This window comes from Harmonia axyridis, chromosome 5 (genome assembly GCF_914767665.1).
Source record: "Harmonia axyridis chromosome 5, icHarAxyr1.1, whole genome shotgun sequence".
Taxonomy (NCBI): domain Eukaryota; kingdom Metazoa; phylum Arthropoda; class Insecta; order Coleoptera; family Coccinellidae; genus Harmonia; species Harmonia axyridis.
In genome coordinates this window covers 33,967,755-33,985,975 of record NC_059505.1, presented here as the reverse complement: position 1 = coordinate 33,985,975, position 18,221 = coordinate 33,967,755, and the positions used below count along the sequence as shown (strand labels likewise).

Sequence of the window (18,221 nt, the reverse complement as noted above, 5' to 3'; positions counted from 1 at the left end):
ACTCCTTGAATAATTTATTCCAAAATTTTTTTTTCCGTCGGCTGCTCTAGACAGAATGAGGTATATCGAACACACACAAAAAAGGCATTAAAATATATAATAATCACAATTTTTTCGAAAATTTCACTCGTACTATAATGACACTCTGGGTATAAACTTCACCTCTAAGGGATGTTTACTCTTTAAGAGTAAATGAGGAACGAAGATTATATCTTCAAGTGATCCTATTGGTTCAATTCTGAATTTCTTCAAAATTCCGCATATAGTTGTTTTTATTCCTAGCATGGCAACCTTCTGTGCTGAAATGAGAAAATTAATTTCCTTCTTATTTGTTAATTCTTTGAATTAACTCCGCAGGTTGATTAAGAATTTGTATTCCAAAGTTCCAAAGTGAACTTCAGAGTTCATAAAAACTCACAGCTATGTATTCTTTACTTACCAATACAATTCCTAGGACCTGCGCTGAATGGTATGAATGAATATGGATGTCTCTTTCCACAATTTTCCGGAAGAAATCTACTAGGGTCGAAATATTCTGGGTTAGGATACAGTTTCGGGTGCCTATGTATATCAAAGATATCTATGAAAACAGAGGTTCCGGCTGGTATTGTATAACCACTTGGAAGACTTACATCTTCTTCTACTGTTCTACCAATGAAAGGAGCAGGTGAGTACAATCTCAAGCACTCTTTGATGAATCGATCTAGAAGACCCATTTGTGTTATTTCTCCATAGGTAGGATTTTCATTCACGCTTATAGCCAGGATTTCATTGAGAATTTCATCCTTCGGGAAAAAAATATGACATTATTCAACATATCCGGGCTAGACTGATAGTTCAAATACTTTGCTTCCACCGAGCATGCAATTTGAATGAATAAACTTATTGACATTTTTGAAAGGTCATTTCTTAAAGATCGCAGTCTTTCAGACCACTAGTACGCAGTCTTTCAGACCACTAGTATTCCAAATGTGAAGAAAACACAAATGTAAACATAACCATTTTCAAAACCGGTCTACATACTTAACAATAATTCATATTTTCTTTCAATAGTTTCGTGAAGGTCTCACCTGAATTTCTGGTTTGTTCGCCAGTACATACAAATAAAAAGTTAGCGTTGTTGTCATTGTATCTTGTCCCTTGAAATAAAATAAATAAAAATAAATTAGGAAAAAACTTCGCCACATTAGTACGAACTTTAATAACTTACCGCGAAAAGAAAATTTTTCATATGATCTTTTACATCCTCCGAATCACAATTTTGTAAGAGTACTTTCAATAACCTTGGATGATCCGTATCTTCATCCATATCTTTGCAGTCATCATTTTTCTCAATGAGGCGATATGCAAAGTCATTGTAATCTTGCAGGGCTTCTCTTTCCTCTCTTAGCAAATAAGTGAACTTATACAGAAAATTCATGAGTGGTATTGTCATTTTTATGCCAACTATTTTGGTCAGAGTTTCTAACGAATTCAATAATGATTCGCCGGATTTCTTGCTTATTTCGACTTGTCCCCCAACTGTGGTGGCTGTAGAAACAGAAAACATGATATCTTCATCATCCTTATTCAACAAAGCAAAATAGAGAACAAACAAAATCAAATCAAATATATTTGTTGAAAACAAACAACTACTCACAGCAAATTATTCTCAACGAGTGAAATTGGAGTAGAGAAGTGAGTTGAGCAGGTTCTCCGTGTTTCGATTCAAAAGATTTATTTAAAATTTCCAGTTGTTCATTGAAAATATGCATGTAATTTTTGAGAACCCCAAAATGGAAAGTTTTCGTTAGTAACTTTCTGCCTTTCCTCCATTTTTCCCCTGAAATATAATCAAGAATGAACAAAAGGTTTTTCACAAAAAAAAAAGAAATTGAGAAAATTCACCTGCAGATACTAACAATCCCTCTCCTAACCAGAATTTTGATGGTTCATAAAGTCTTCCTTTTGAAGTAAATTTTGGATCACCTAAGATGACCTTAAGTACAAAGGTTAGAAATGAATAGACCATAAAATTTAATTATTTTACCTCTACGTCTGATGGGTCAAGTAAGTGTACCATCTTCATATTGAGAACTTCCATTTTATATATGGGATAATATTCAAGAGCTCTAGCTCTTAATCTTTTCCATCTGTCTTCTGAAATTTATGGAATGGAATAATAATGCATATTCTATCATCTCAAATTCGGAAATATTTTTTTCCTATTCTATTTAAGATTTCTTCTTGTACTTTGTTAGGTGAATATAAGTTTGAAAAAACCTTACTCAGGAATATCACGATTGTATTAGAGGTTGATTTCAAGTAACATATATAATGTTAGTAAAAAGAAATTTATTAAGTTTGCATGAAAACCAAGGCTTCAATTACCATATTTAGAATGATTCAATTCAGGTCAACTATGCTCCGTTTTGTTCGATATTTTGTTGCTATTTTGAAGGTAATGATGCATTTTTGAGATAGGAATTACCGAATCGGAATCGACGAAACCAAAATTGCGCGTGATTGCAGTCACCATCAGGACCATGAACACAATTTACATCTTCAGCTGCCTGGTGTGCATTTTCGCCTTTACCAAAGCAAAAATGTAAAATATAGCCTAGTTTTCCTTTGCGAATCACAAAACTGTCAGAAAAGTTTTTGTAGTAATATCTTCCTAACGTCATCTAGTGGAACCCGATCGGACTCATGCAAAGTTAGAGACAAATAACTAATGCCATCTGTTGGAAAAATAAAGGATTTCTTTTTACTACACCTAATATAAAGGGAAAACATTGACTAAAATAAAAATAATAATAAAAAAATAAACTTTTTTTCATTTCTCACTGAGATTATAATAAATGAAATAATAAGATGAACAATGATTCATAAAATACATTTAGAATTTTTTTATTTTGTACAATGGTATTCAGAGAAAATTTTCAATAAAGCATGCATTATCAAAAGCTATGGGTATCTTTTAATTACGTGGGTATGTATGACGAGGATAGCTGTCCAAAGCCAAAATATTTTCGTTTTATTTTCCAATAAGATAATGTCACTCTAATCATTTTTTTTGTAATAGAAAGAAATAATTTTACTAACCACCATTGCAAAATAAATCCTGGATATTTCCTAAGAATGGTAATCCTTTTGGACCAGGTATCTTCTGGAAATTTTTCTCTGATTCATCGATGTCTCTAAACACATATTTATGGATGACTATCAAAACTATCACAAAAATTAAGATGGGTAGAATCATTTTTCTCTTTAATCTTCAAATAGATACTTTGCATGTTATTGGAAGAGTGGATCAAATAAACTGGATCAGATTGAATTAGATTGGCTAAATAGGTTAAGATGAAAATTGTAAAGGTTATCTCATCTGAATTGCGTGTACCAAATCATTTTGCTAACTAAAGTAGAAAAAGTACTTCTGTTTTTTGAATTTTGAATTAACTACTAGTCTGAAACCCATATTAGATAATTATTATCATCCAGTTCAATCTGCCAAATGAAGATTCACAAATTCTTTGAATATTCCACTACACCAAGATATTTGTTACATCGGTACCTAAGTACACATATTGTTTTTATCATTTCAGATACGTATTTCCTGTGATGGACCTAAAACATTCTCTCATAGCTAATCTCAACATTTTACATGGAATTCTGATTTTTACTTTGAAATATCGTTGAAAAGATAAAGTAATTATGATTAGCAGTTTGAACGAAAACGTATATAAGCTTCAAGACAGGTAAGTACCTTTCATAAACTTCAAAATGTATCCCTTATTGTTTGGTTGTATGTTGGTTCTCCAAGGAGTCAGTGGTAAGTTGATATAAACGAATTTATTAAGTTTTTATAATAATTTTTGTTGGAATTAACATTGAAAATATGCATAAAACAACATTTTTCGAATAAAACCTTGAGTTTTTCTTTCAAAAATTATGTAAATAAAGAATTCACACATTATGTAAATATAATGTACATCCAACATAATTGTCTATCTAACACTTATCACGAAGACTTCATTGGGTCAAGTATGAAAGATTTTTTGTAGGCATCATCGATGTTTTGAGTTGTATTCTATAAATAATATTATTTCGCTTTCATTAGCTTCAACTTGACCTTTCTTCGTAAAGGAAAATTCGTACATGATAGAATTGGGAGAATATTTTCTTATATAAATTACCTATGTTATTTCTTGGTTTATTTTCGAGAATCATACCTAGAGATTCATCCCGAAACAGTTCCAATTTTTCCTGTTCTATTAACATTTTGCATTTAAGGTCTTCGAAATCTGTTATGAAAAAATTATTATTCGTCTTATTAGGCATTTCAAATTTCAATTCTATTTTTGAAGTAATTTTAAATGAAACTGAATATGAAGGTTACTAATATCATCTTGAGGTTGAGCAGTTTCTAATATGTTACTGTGTGAATGGGTGACTACAAGGTAAAGCACCGAAGAACAGATTTCAAGTTAAAATAGGAAACAGAAGCTCTTGACATCCTACTGCATTTACTAGATTTTTTATACAATTTTATCCATTCGTATGTAGTATTGCAATAGACTAATGAATATCTTATTTCCAGGAAATTATCTATTTCCAGCATGGGGATCTTCAAACCCCACTCCTAGTCTGGATGAAACACAAATTGTTAACAATGCAACTGCACCTAACTCAAGCAAGTATTTCCAGACCTTCAACCTGAGGAATTTGAATCCTGTTTACTGGTTCTACGGTAGTTCAGAAGTTAACAAATTAGACAAACTTTATGAGTTGGTAGAATGCGTTATAGTAAACGAAGCCAACGAATGTCGACAGAAGTTACAAGGAAGCCGGAAATACTTTGAGAAGAAGGACGTCAATGGGAAAAATTCAACAATTCAGCACAATGGCGAAAGCAGTACTAAAAAAATTGTAACGATTAAACCTGCTGTCCAGAATGAGCTTCCAGTTCAAGTTGATGGAGGTTCAAAGGTTAATTATTCAAGTTCATCGAAGAATTCTACGGTAACTGAAGCAATAGAAAACAGCACAAAGACAACAACGGTGCAAGACAGCACTGAACATTAACATGAATTCAATTGTCATTCAATACTTTGTTTATTAAAGAAGTATTTTTGAGCTCCTCTTTTGCATTACCTAATATTTCTAATTTGCAATATAAGTTATAAGAATAAATTCAAATAAACAAATATTAAGTCGAAACGAATAAAAACCACGAACATCGAAGAAAAATTATATTGATGTTTTTAATTCGGTGATTGTAATTTCAAATCTGTCAAGCTATCATTCAATGTCAGTACTCAAATGCTCTATGTAGAGATGTTTTTCATATTCAGTTTTTCCTATATTCACTTAAGATACATAATTTTTTTAACAAATATGGGAATCATATCAAGCATTGACACTGAAGACAGAACAATAAATAAGAATGTAGATATGGGTAAGGACCAAACATCATCAGATATTAATATTACAATCCAAACTCATATACGGGATGTATTTCAATTTCATTCGATTCATATTTCAGTGATTTTTGTTAATTACAGTTTCTTTTGAATAGTTCTATTCAGTCAGTGTTTCGAAGATATAGGATGCATAGAAGTCACAAAAGAATGGTATCATGAGAAACATAGACCTGTCAATTACAAACCTTTAGAGCGTCATGTTATAAAAACGGAGTTCCTTGTATTGGGCATTGATGACAGTGTGAGTATATTCGAAAATATTTTTTGAATGAATACTTGATATATGATGAACCACGGGAGCCTCACGTTTTTTGAAGGAACAGTAGAGCCTTTGAGTTCTGATGGCCAGACATTTCAGTAGCAATGGAACAGTGGACCATGCAACGTTGCATGTTTGCGTGCAAAGCATAGATTCTTAGTGAAGGCTCCATTATAAAACTACGAATTCAACAGTTTCAAGCTGTAATACAATGCGAAATATTGAAAATCTTGCATTAACTAATCAGGATCGTAGAAAAATTCTCTTAGGTCCTCAAGCACTTCAGAAAACGAAGAAACGATGGGAAGAAATGTTGATTAGGAACTGTGGGCGTTCAGCACTTCGACAAACAGGAGTGCTAATAAGTAGTTGTGAATTAATGTGTAGGATCTTGCAATATACCATGCATATCTCAAAATACCAATGCAACAACCTAGCCAGACGATTTTAGTTGCTTCAGACGGCTTTCACAGACTGTTTTTCTTTTCAATCAGATGATGTTCTCTTTGACTCAGGAGTGTAGTGATGAATCGATGTTTCAACCACTGTCACATCTTGACGCAAATAATTAATTTTATTCCACTTGGTCGAAATCGACGATGCTCTTTTTCTTTTGATCAGCTGTGAGCAAGCGAGGCACCAATAACAATCAAAGCTTGTTCGATATGGACGAGAAGGACTACGCAAAAGAGTGAATACCCTGCCTTCTGATACCTTCAACATCACCGCGATCTCATGCAATTTCAATTTACAATCGCTCAAAACAATAACTTGGAGATTTTTTATGTTTTCTGACACAAGTGCCCAAAATGGGCGACAAGGTATTCAGCATCTTCGTTGGTCCTTTCCATACTACATTTTAACCGTGGTTATCGATAGAACAGAGGCTGACTAACTCTTATCAATCTATTGCTTCATCATATTGATTATTTGATTTGAAACAGGATACTTTGGTCTTCGAGAAAGCATCTGCAAACGCAAAATCACTCAACAACGCTGGTTTTCAGAGAGGCTCTGATGTTCTCATAGCCATACATGATTTCACCAGCAACGGATATACTGGATGGATCAAGGTAAAGATATCCACTCTTAGGGAGGCGGTTTGATCTGAAAACAGTTTGCAGCACCTTGCATCAGCTGTTCTGGAAAAGTATTCTGTTAATGTGATTTCTGTAGACTGGGAGGCAGGGGCTGAACCTCCTTTCGACCAGGCTATAGCGAATGCGAGGGTAGTTGCTCTGGAAATAATTGTTTTCATAAACATACTGCTGGTAAGTTGGTAATTTTTAAGAGGTTTGGTCTGAGATATTCTTCATTCATCTCTTATATTGTTCAATCTTCTTTCACCATTTTCAACACTTTCTCTTTTCTCGTCTCGATTTTGTCTGATCATTTGATTTGTTTATTTGAGTCCATAGACTGAAAAAGCCCTATTTTTTTCACTGGGAGAATAATATTATGATCGTATTGAAAACGATACGATCATTTCTTAGAAGAAAATTGGTCTAAATATTTCTTCATTTATCTCCCATATTTTTTAATCTTATCAGAGCTACGCTGATGGTCTCTGCTGACATTGTATTCCCGTGAGGCCATGAGGCAACTGGCAAGAAGCAATAAAGTAATTGTTCTTGGGTATTGTGCATTCCGGTATCGAAGGAAACTAAAAAGCCGATGAATTTACGGAAAGAACAACAAGGAGCTATTGGTCCTGAGCCTTTCTGTTGCTTGGAAAAGAGCAATATGAGGCAGTGGTCCAATAACAGAAGTGAGGCAATAGAATAACTCTCTGAAGGAATACTCTTAGTCTTTCCCAGGCAATAAATTCTTGGTCCTTTCACAGACTTATACCAGGAAGCTCTTGAAGCTGCCAGGAGTTGAGCTTAGGGTATTGGTGGAACTGCTAGGTTCGTCAGCAGATGAGATTAGCAGGCTCTGTGAAGAGGAGGTTGAAACAGCCGAACACAAAGTGTGCAAATATTCGGGATTGACAGGCCTAAGAAACCCTCATATGTGGAAGTCAGTCCTGGATACTCATGAAGTAACAGCCAAGGCTCCTAAAGATGCCATCGGCTTCGTTAACAGTATCGACGGTCTCCTTGGGTTCAATTGAATTGGTAGGGTTGAGAACAAAAGATCAATTTGGTCGCAGTTCCCGGAAGGCTAATAGAGCCATAACTACTCTGATTCAATATTAATAATAATAATAATAATCTACTCTCAATATTTTCAACACATTTCTTGTCTTTCTCGATTTTATCTGATCATTTGATGCGCTCCATTATCATGTATAGTCCAGAGACTCAAGAGGACGTAGTTCTTCTGCTAGTTGAACAATATACTGTTTACTTCATATTTCTTCTAACAATCATAATCTTATTTAGAATGGTATTCAATTTTTCTGTTTTTCAGACATTAGGATCATGCAAGGATGACATACACTTGATAGGACATGGAGTTGGAGCTCATATTGCAGGGTATGTCGGACAAGAAATAAACGGGTTGAAGAAAATTTCAGGTAGTACCCATCTCTTAGCTCAACGATTCTCTTCGACTCTATGACTTCACTCTTCTTTTTTCAGGATTGGACCCAACAGGTCCCAGATTTGAATTCATGCCAGAGATTGTTCGTTTGCATGCAGGTTGTGCAAAATACGTCGAAGTATTACACACAGACTATTCCATAAGTATTTCAATACCACCTCAAGCCTTAGAATTTGATTCCTGATCATGTTTCTACTTGATCCAAACAGGTGTGAGTCAAGGTGCAGGACAATTCATGGGTGATGCAGATTTCTTCATAAACAACGCAGATGTACAACCAGGATGTAAAGAAGTTAAGCACCATTCGATATTGAAACTCGGAAGACAAGAACTTCTGCCTGGACAAATTTTACCCGGCTGCAGCCATAAAAGAGCTTTCAAGTATTTCATAGAGTCCATAGAAAACAGAGACTGTGTGTTTGTGGGTGTGCGTTGTGCAAATTATGAAAACTTTCTGGATGTGAGTAGAGCAATTACAATGGGAAACAGCTGATTTGGTGTCGAGGTTTTTTGAACTGATTCTATATCAATTTGATATCCTGAATTCAAATAACGTATTCATTTTTACCAAAGAGCTGAAATTTCGGAGATACACAATTTTATAACTTTAATATCTTGGTGAAATCTTCCACCTTGTTCCTCACTCATGTCTCCTAAATTTTCTGGAAAACGGTCTGACTGGCTGTGTAAAATATGTATTTTTATACTCATATTGCATCCTAAGGATTTGAAACTAATGAGCATCTTCTTAACCATTTCAACATAGTTTTGAGCTTTATAATTGCCTCGAAAATTTTCTATAACTGCAACAAATGATGTTCAAGCTTCTCGTTCATCTTGATTCATTGAATTCATGAAGGCAGGTTCCTTAATTAATTATCTTATTTGTGAGATTTCAAATATCCCTGCTTTGAGTTTTTTGTGCTCCACTGATGCATTTTTACCCCTAAATAATATGCAAAACATGACCCATTCTTATCAAGAGTCTTCACGAATTGCTTCATGAATTCAAATTCATATGTACCGAAGGAAGTATGATTTTTTCTCTTTCTTTTTTCTTTTTTTCTTCCTCTTTTTTTCTCTTTTTCCAAAGCGTTGTTAATGACTTTCTTTTCCTCAACGTGCATGTTTTCTCTCTGGGGCCAATCTTTTCTATCCCAATGGTGTATTTTGTCCCTATTATCCCAGAGGCACAAGAAACACGAATATTTCGTATATTCACTTCGCTGCCCAATAAGAAAGTTGACCATTTCTAGTCTACACAAATCATCCATTGATGTTCGTGATACTTTATCTTCTGCAAGACCAAAGCTACGGTATTATATTCTTCTTCCAATTTCGTTGAGTGAGCTAGTGGTATTGAACTACATATATTCATTCTTTTTGTACCTACATTAATGAATATATAATAATTTTAGAACTCTCATAAATGAATATACTGAACGAAACCCAGTTGATGTATCAGAAAAAGTAGACCTGATAGAGAAAAACGTATTGCATGTACAGATTCAGCGTCCCAAATAAAGTTGAAATCAGCTCTAACATCCCAGGCACCAAAAAAAATGTTTTTTTATTGCCCTTTGTTATTGATTCTTACAAGACATAAAGTTATCATAATGCCTTTCAGGGGAAATGTATCTCATGCATGTCTGACGAGGATGAGGATCTATGCATAACCTTCGGGCTACTTGCAAAACATAACATAACATCGAATTCTTCTTTTTATTTGAACACAGCCGCTGATAGTCCTTATTGCTGTAAGTAACTCAAGTTTTTGTCGCTTTCAAACATCTAAGTGTTTTTCAGTGTATACTTACGCTATATCAGTGGAACTGGATTCAGACAAGAGTAGTTACACCGGATATTTCGAGATGTTTTTGACTGATGAAGATAATCACGTGGCTAACTTGTCGTTCCCTGACCCGAAGTAAGAATATAACTCAATAAACAGCAAATATAAAACTAAGGATAGGAGGCTCATTCTAACACTCCTTCATTCAAAAAGTAGCCAGTTTGTGGCTCGTTTTTGAATTCTGAAGAAGTGGAAGAATATCATTGGCTTCTGCTTCTGCACTTTATTATAAATGACTCTTTCAATATTTTCGTCAATAAGTAACCGATAGAATTGAGATTTTGTTGATCTGGTTGTCAGTTTGCCTGTATATAGGGAATGACTAAAGGAGCATCAGAATAATAGAATATTAAGCAGAACCAATATATATTGGTCTCCAAGGTCAGTACTTTTATCATTTCTTTCTCAATTCACAGAAATAAATATCGTACTTACAAACCAAAGTCTGATAATACTTACTTGTACTACGCATCACATCCAAAGTTATCAAGACTGAAGGAAGCTAAAGTCAAATGGAACAAGAAGCATACATTGATTGGAAAATTCAAGATGGGAAAAGATGGAATACCTGTTAAAAAAATAAAATTCGAACCAATAACAAGGTGAGTTATAACCTGCAGGGAGATCTAAGAAGCGGTCTGATCTACCCTGCTCTATATTTATTTAGGGTTATCCAATACAAATTATAGTATTCAAAATGGTTATGATGGCAACACTGTATTTTTTGACATTTCTAATGTCATTTATGTTCAGTAGATTAGGTCATTGGTTCATATGATAAGATACAGGTTTCAACAACGTTTCTAGATTTTCTCTAACTACTTGTTTGTAGAATTGCTGAAGTTTTTGCTAACTTTTTGGTAGGTACCTGGCGGAGAGATGACAAGTCAAATATATTTCATTCTACATCAATAAATCATAATATTTCGGCACTTCATATGGTTCACTATATATATATATATATATATATATTTGATGCTTGGCTAGTTTTTTTTTAAATATTTTCATGTTGTTTATATCATGGAGGTTTCTGGGCAAGGAGTTGTAGATCTCCATACACATATATTCTGTGCTACTTTGAGCGAGTGAAAGATGTCTTCTGGGGTATATGTATGAATGTGTTCTTTCTCAATTTTCTCTGCTCTTGTCTGCTTTTATTTGACTCTTGTTTGAATAAATTCTTCATTTATTGATCTGATTTGTTTCTATCTACAATTGGCATAATTTCCTTAGCTTAGCTTTTTCATTATTGGTCTATTGAACTAAGCTGATTGAAACGATGAATTGTTCAGAAAATGTTGAAATTCAAATGAATGATTGAAAATGCTTTCGATATCTAATGAGTATTGAATTAAATTGAAGAGAAGTAACCATAAGAATATGGATCTTATTACGGATTAGATACAGAAAAACATTTATTGGAGTTGATAAATTTGTTATTGTTGATACTTTGATCATAGCTGTTGGCTGTAAAATGTTGTTAAACATTGAATAAAAATTTAATTACTGCCAAAAAGCAAATTTTTATCATTTCAACAATAAGGATTCGTTTAGAAATTCAAAAAAGTTTTTCGGAACAATTTGTATAAATGTTGAGAGTTTCTATTTTTCATTGCATTTCGTTTTATTATTTTCTCAAGGGGATCAATTGCAACAACACTCTTCAAACCAGATTTTTGTGGAGAATCAAATATGATACCGAACGGGGTTTACAGAACTTTCAAAGCCTACGAAATAGTTCCAAAACTAAAGCCAAAACGATATGGGGAAACAACTCCTCTTCCAAAGACTACAACAACGACGGCTAAAGTGCATAAAACTATGAAAATCAAACAGAAATCAACAACAACAGAGCAACCCACAATGAAGAAGAAGAGAAATTAACAGCAGGCATTACGCATTATTTATTTTACACTAATAAAATCAGGTAATATTAATATACAATAATTTCGACTGTAACAATAAATCTATAAACATTTAATGACTGTTTACTTCCATGATGTGCGATTCTTTATTTATATTACCTATTCACACAGCGAGGTACAAAATGGAAGTACCTACATAATTCTTTTAGGTACATCGTTTCAAAATGACCCTTATTCAAGATGTTTTCGTTGAATTTGGTTTTGATTGTTTCTACATTTTATTTTTAATATCTGTAAGTTCTCGACTCGAATACATATAGGTGAATTTACATACAATATTTTCAACTCTTCAAGTTAAATATAGGTTTAATGTCGAATATTATAACTTCAGATATTGATTGTGAAAATATGAATCACATGATTGATTTGGAAATCGAGGCAGTAAAGCTTTCAAATATTGTTAAGTTTATTCAGAAAAAGTTATTCAGTTTTATTCATAAAGGGTATTCTACAAGCTCATCGAACAACTCTTTCAGATGATAGTTATGATGATTCTGAACATTTTTCTACGAGGAAAGGTCAGAACTGCTTTCGTTCAAAAGTTATATTTTATTTTTGGAGCACAATTTTTACTACTTAATTTATGATCTCCAAGTTATCAGCACGATGATGCAAGCACAAGCAGCAAGTAGCCGCTTGGTCATATGAAGATTTTTCGTATAAATGGATAGGTCAAGGAAGACAAATACCATGGCCACCTCGTTTAGTGGATCTCAATACGTTAGATTTTTACTTATTGGGATATATAAAACAGCTTAGAGATGTTTAAATAACATCTCATCCACAATTATTCGATAGAATTCAAGATTCACCAATGCAAGTGAAGAAGTTCGTAAATATAAGGCTTTCGTTCAAGCAGAAAGTGGACATTTTGAACAATTTTTAATGTTGCTGAAAGTTGATCCAATGCTTAGAGTTCAAACATGTTGAAACCTATGTTCATAGGAAAAAAATGGTCAGAATGAACTATATATTAAAGTTTGTCATAGAGCTTGTAGAACACTTTGTATAAGTTTAAGAGAATTTGGATATTGTATCCTTTTTTCGGAAAATTTGGGTCATATCCCTGACATTCAACTGAAACTTAAATATTCATTATATCTATTTACACGTTCATCAATACATTTTTGCATATTTTCATTCTACAAGCTTCCTAAATCATTTTCATTATCATTTCTTATATACCTTGAGTTTGTTCGACCACTCGATACTATAAGCATATAAAAGAATATTTATTTTACATAAACTTCTTCATGTGATACTTCAACTAGTGAATATGTGCTATGTGAGTATGGTATCAAGTGATCTTCATCTCTTCAACTTGAAAAGAATGCTTTTTATGACTACGATATGATGAATTTCATTCTGAAACAGATCTCTCAAATTATTCGTTTTAGGTCGAGTTAACAGTAAAACAATTCGAACAATTGTTTGATGTAATGTGATGTGAAAACGAGCTATTATTGAAGTTGAATATTCCCAAAATATCCACATCGAATAAGATTCATAATATACATACATTTAAAATTGTTTCAATGCTTGTGGTATCAGATTATCGAAAATGAAGAGTAGTTCTCAGAGGAACATCATTTCATGTCTCATTTTAGGATTCTCTCCATTTTAATCATATTAAAATATATAAATATAAAACAAAAAAAAGCAAAGAAGTAAAAATAAATTAATTATCAAACTCAATGAGTTTCATAGCGACAATTACATTTTAACAATTAGAATAGTTACCTATTTTCTTATAAAAGTATTTCGAAAATATAACCACCCTCAGTCATCTTTATTGTATTTGTCCAAATTTCAAGCTCAATTTGAAATATTCAACTGTGGAATATATTGTGTGTTCAGTGTAGTTTGGTTCAATATTCCTCTACACCTGATTTGAATGAAAAAATTAAAATATCCTCATGAAGAAATGAAATGACATCTCGAAGGCTTAGAATATTGAATATTATTTGAATACTAGACATGCGTATTGTCAGTCTCGATTTGGAATGAAGAGAACATCAGACGTAATTCAATGAATTCTGGTCAACTTGGATACAGTTGATTTTTAACATATATATAGAGTCGATCTATTAGCAGTTGCAGTTGGCAGCTTGTGGTCCTTGTGGGGCGTCTGTGAGACGTGGAACTTTACCCCCACCACTCATCAGTGTTGGATCTGTGTCTAAACTGTCGGACATTTTGTCACAAATTATGTCCACCAGTCTCTCGAAGACATTCTGAAATAGAAATATGATAATATTAATATATAGAGTTGAGGTAAGAAGTATTCATATAGTTGCTACTAAAATAAAACTGTGGACCCCCCGATTGGCAATCAAATACCTAAATAAATGGCCAATGACTAATCACAGTGTACCCTAAAAAGACTACTGCTCTTCTTTTGTCACGGAGATGAGATGAAAAGTTCAACAACTTAAAAATTATTCAAAATGAAATTTTTAGAACCGCATCTTAAGGAGAACCTATCAAGAAGAAATTTCTTGATGAAATCACTCCCAAAATCATTGGTATAACGGAAAAACACCTCAACGATTAGTCAGAGAATACTACGACGAATCTTATACCAGATTTAAGCGTCCAAAACTTGTACTCCGAATCGAATCTTTCGGTGAGCGTCGATAAATCGGGCATTTTATTACTTAATCTTCTCTTGAAATGCCTGTTCAGCTAATATATTCTTTCTAAAACCTACGAAAGAAGACAGGCCATCTCATTTCTCGCCATTTTGCCCCTATCAGATTGGCATAAGTCTTACACTGTTCAATCTTTTTTGAGGTAGTTTAAGAGTAAAATAAGAAAATAAACGACACTTATGGTGGTCTAATGGCTACAGTTCTTGATCTAGTTGAATTTTGTAAGAATTCAAACCCAAATCTTTCCTCAGAATTCCCCAAAGCTGTTGTTTGACACAGATTTAATTATTGAGAATGGTGTGGAACCGATATATTTAGATTTTCTTCTTTACTTGCTACTACCAAATTATTATATCAATATCCCCTTGTGTGCGTTCATTTATTTGTTGTTCTGGGTACTTTTGTACCCAAAAAAATGTGCAAAAAAATTCACTCTCAAATTGGTCGGCAATATGATATCCTCAAATGAGCACTGATATTTATAAAACAACTCAACAATTTCCAAACGTTGTTGAAACATGAAACATTTTATTATTAATCGACATAACCTACTGAACACAAATGACATAAAAAATGTCAAAAAATAACACACAGTGTTGCCATTATGAGAATTCCAAATTCAATCATTCTTACTGGAAAAGCCGTTACTGCATACTACATAATATCAATAGGCATATAGATATGAGAGGTAAAAAAGTGACTCACCTTTACGTTAATGTTTTCTTTCGCACTTGTTTCGAAAAATTCAACCCCTAATTGGTCAGCCAACTGTTTTCCCCTCTCAAAACTAATAACCCTTTCGTCCTCCATGTCTTTTTTGTTCCCTACTAGAATTACCTGAGCGTTGTCCCAGGAGTAAGTTTTTATTTGAGTGACCCTGCAAAAAATCATTATATTAATTTGACAAAAAAAACATTGATTTCAATGATTGTAGTTATTTAGTTATTGAAGACAAAAAAACATTGAAGTCAATTATTATAGTTTTTTAGTTATTGAGTGTTGGTTCTCGAAAGGGTCCGCTCATCATTTCGTCACAATGTCTATAATTTTCGTATTTTGAGACGGAAATGGTCTCAAACGAAAAAGTTCGACTCATTGATGACGAATACGTCCTTAAATCAGATTCTGTTCGATAGATAACTTTCGAATGATACGACCTAGAAACTTTTCGAGAGTACTAACTGGCTTCACCGTTTGGTCGAAGATGGCGGGATCTGGGACCGTATTCTCGACAAGTGATCTTTCAAAACGTATACGTACATTCAGTGTTCAGATATATAAAATAAATCAAGCTTCGTGCAAAAATGTATGTTGACATCGTATTCAAGCAGAATAACGACAAAAAGCCAACATTTCGCGAAAATAGATCGAACCTAGTGGAAATTAAGAGTGTATAGAGAATACACAATATTTTAAGTCTCTTGCAAAATTTTGTGCATCATAATCGTATGAAAATTCACGTCAGTTCAGTACTATCCTCAATTCATCCAGAACTCACCAGTCTTGCACACTATTGAAGGAATCTTCGTTTGTTATGTCATACATGAGAATGAATCCCATAGCTCCTCTGTAGTAGGCTGTTGTGATTGTTCGATATCTTTCCTGTCCGGCTGTATCCTGAAATTGAGAAATAAATCATCAGTGGAATTAAAAAATAAAAAGGAGAGCTAATATGTTTTCAAATGAACTATCCTAGGACCCGTTACGTATGCCAGGCCCGAGAAATATTGACACATAAATATGATTGTACACTTAACCCAATAATGAGTATAAGCAACGATTGCCAGTATCTGGATAGAAGGCCACTCTGCTTTATAAAAGAAGCTTTCTTAAAGAATTGCTTAGAGCCTTGAAAGTTTCCACAATTTTCACCTTGGGCACGGTTAGTGCGATATCGTAGAGGAAAACAAATCAGATCAATTAATCGAATGATTACTTCAAATAAGAAATGGATAAAGCTATCTGAAACAACATTCTAAGCGGCAGTCAATCTACTACTTTGCTGCTTAGTAAAACAAATGACTATTCTCTCCGATTGACAGCAAATATCAATTTTTTTGGCACATATCAAAGTATTACTGTTCTTGCCTAGGCAGCAAAATGATCATTCTCAATGGAAATAAAACTGTCAAACTATAATTATCATCTACAATTTCCAACAATTGCGATTTCTATCAAATTTGGTTTTAATTTATCATTACAGGAAAAAAAAAGGATTCTAAAAATTGTAATAATTTCCAAATACAATATCCTACATATATCATTATAAACCATCGAAGAAAAAATTAAATGTTCAATTCGGTAGAAAAGTAGTAGCTGAATTCCTAGCCTCGCCAACCTAGGCTATGAAATATCAGCCGTGGCAGACAATCTACTACTTTGCTACCAAGTAAAACAAATAACTATTTTTTTCAAACGTACTATAACAACGTTATATCTTGACTGACAAGATTATCGAAAAGTTCCACTTCTTCACCGCTGAAGGGAAAAGTGTTGCTATGTCAACGATGAATCACTTTTCTGTCCGCCGGAGAAAAAATGTAGCTAACAATGATAACTGTCAACTATTATACTTCATGTCTGTCAAAATTAATTTAGCATGACAACCGTAACAAGACAAAGTTTCTATTGATCACTCGATTATAAGGATCGTAGGAAAAAATAAACCTAATTTAAAGGCGAATCTCCAAATTTTCATGAATTTCCAAACGTTCGAATTATACAATAACACATTTCATTCAGAGTGACATTTCAAGGCCCTCCTTCAATTACACTTCCACCCAAAAAGCTCACAAACAGCTTGTAATCCAACGTCATAACCCTTCTGGAATTTCCATCTTATAAAATCACGTTGCGACAAAGTAAACAGTTCTTACGCAAAGGGAAACTCACCCAAATCTGTAATTTCACCCGTTTCTCGTGACGATAAACGGTTTTCACTTTGAAATCGATACCGACGGTGCTAACAAATGCTGACGTGAAGCTGTCATCCGCGTAACGGAATAGAAAAGAGGTTTTCCCTACTGAACTGTTTCCGATTATTAGCAGTTTGAACATGTAGTCGAAGTTCTGGTCGGCGGCGTCCTTCTGCCATTTTGGATCGGCACCTGCCATCTGAAAAAAAAACATTTTTAGAAATTTGATTGATATGATAAGGTTTGTTCAGAGTCATCGCATTTTTAAAATGTTTTTTTTATTTATTCATTTATATTTTATTCAATAAACGGTACAAAACCTTTTTACAAAAAAAAAATATTATTATTAAATCATCAATCATACAGGAGTATCTTCTACCATACAAAAATTATATAATTATACGAGTACAAAGAAAAAGAATTCAGTGTTTTAAGACGCCTCAAATCTCCTCTCATCCCCGAGAAAGAGTGAAGAAATATATCGATACTCAAGGAATCAACGACATTGGTACTCCGCATCATTCTCAAAACCGGAGAAAAAAAAACAATAATTCGTTCTAGATAAAAGGCAGGCCTGAACAGATATAATCTCCTGACAAATCTTGGGGGATTA

The 18,221-nt window shown here is 33.5% G+C and overlaps 4 protein-coding genes across 11 annotated transcripts in view; 2 read left to right on the top strand and 2 right to left on the bottom strand.

The window, feature by feature from the left end:
• Positions 1-83: 83 nt before the first annotated feature.
• On the bottom strand, positions 84-3,475 carry LOC123681315 (cytochrome P450 4C1-like). Its single transcript, XM_045619650.1, has 8 exons — positions 3,085-3,475; positions 2,030-2,139; positions 1,888-1,978; positions 1,640-1,822; positions 1,211-1,530; positions 1,071-1,139; positions 440-785; positions 84-299 (listed from the first exon to the last, which is right to left on the bottom strand). The coding sequence occupies exons 1-8, from the start codon at positions 3,239-3,241 to the stop codon at positions 133-135; spliced, it is 1,443 nt and encodes a 480-aa protein (XP_045475606.1). The 5' UTR covers positions 3,242-3,475; the 3' UTR covers positions 84-132.
• Positions 511-5,115, top strand: LOC123681317. 2 transcript variants are annotated; one of them, XR_006747681.1, is made up of 3 exons: positions 511-667; positions 3,585-3,737; positions 4,580-5,115. XR_006747681.1 is itself a non-coding variant. In XM_045619652.1 (3 exons), the coding sequence occupies exons 2-3, from the start codon at positions 3,763-3,765 to the stop codon at positions 5,062-5,064; spliced, it is 534 nt and encodes a 177-aa protein (XP_045475608.1). In that variant the 5' UTR covers positions 512-667; positions 3,585-3,762; the 3' UTR covers positions 5,065-5,115. The 2 variants fall into 2 exon arrangements, 1 of the variants encoding a protein (XP_045475608.1); XM_045619652.1 differs by having other exon boundaries at positions 512-667; positions 3,585-3,811.
• A 171-nt stretch (positions 5,116-5,286) lies between these two features.
• On the top strand, positions 5,287-12,446 carry LOC123680105 (pancreatic lipase-related protein 2-like). Of its 3 annotated transcripts, none has more exons than XM_045617793.1 (11): positions 5,287-5,437; positions 5,558-5,703; positions 6,729-6,794; positions 6,846-6,992; positions 8,134-8,239; positions 8,304-8,408; positions 8,475-8,725; positions 9,893-10,022; positions 10,072-10,192; positions 10,534-10,719; positions 11,758-12,446. In XM_045617793.1, exons 1-11 carry the CDS (start codon positions 5,302-5,304, stop codon positions 11,999-12,001), a joined length of 1,638 nt encoding a protein of 545 aa, XP_045473749.1. In that variant the 5' UTR covers positions 5,287-5,301; the 3' UTR covers positions 12,002-12,446. The 3 variants fall into 3 exon arrangements, with proteins under 3 accessions (XP_045473749.1, XP_045473748.1, XP_045473750.1); XM_045617792.1 differs by having other exon boundaries at positions 6,666-6,794; XM_045617794.1 differs by lacking the exons at positions 6,729-6,794; positions 6,846-6,992.
• LOC123680106 (ras-related protein Rab-3) overlaps positions 11,998-18,221 on the bottom strand; it is a 23,054-nt gene continuing 16,830 nt past the window's right edge. For all 5 annotated transcript variants that reach the window (XM_045617799.1, XM_045617795.1, XM_045617796.1 and 2 more), the window contains 4 exons: positions 17,586-17,807; positions 16,192-16,310; positions 15,399-15,570; positions 11,998-14,276 (listed from right to left, as the gene is read on the bottom strand). In XM_045617799.1, the coding sequence (XP_045473755.1) occupies positions 14,130-14,276; positions 15,399-15,570; positions 16,192-16,310; positions 17,586-17,807 (660 nt within the window). In that variant the 3' untranslated portion in view covers positions 11,998-14,129. The remainder of the gene's footprint in view (positions 14,277-15,398; positions 15,571-16,191; positions 16,311-17,585; positions 17,808-18,221) is intronic.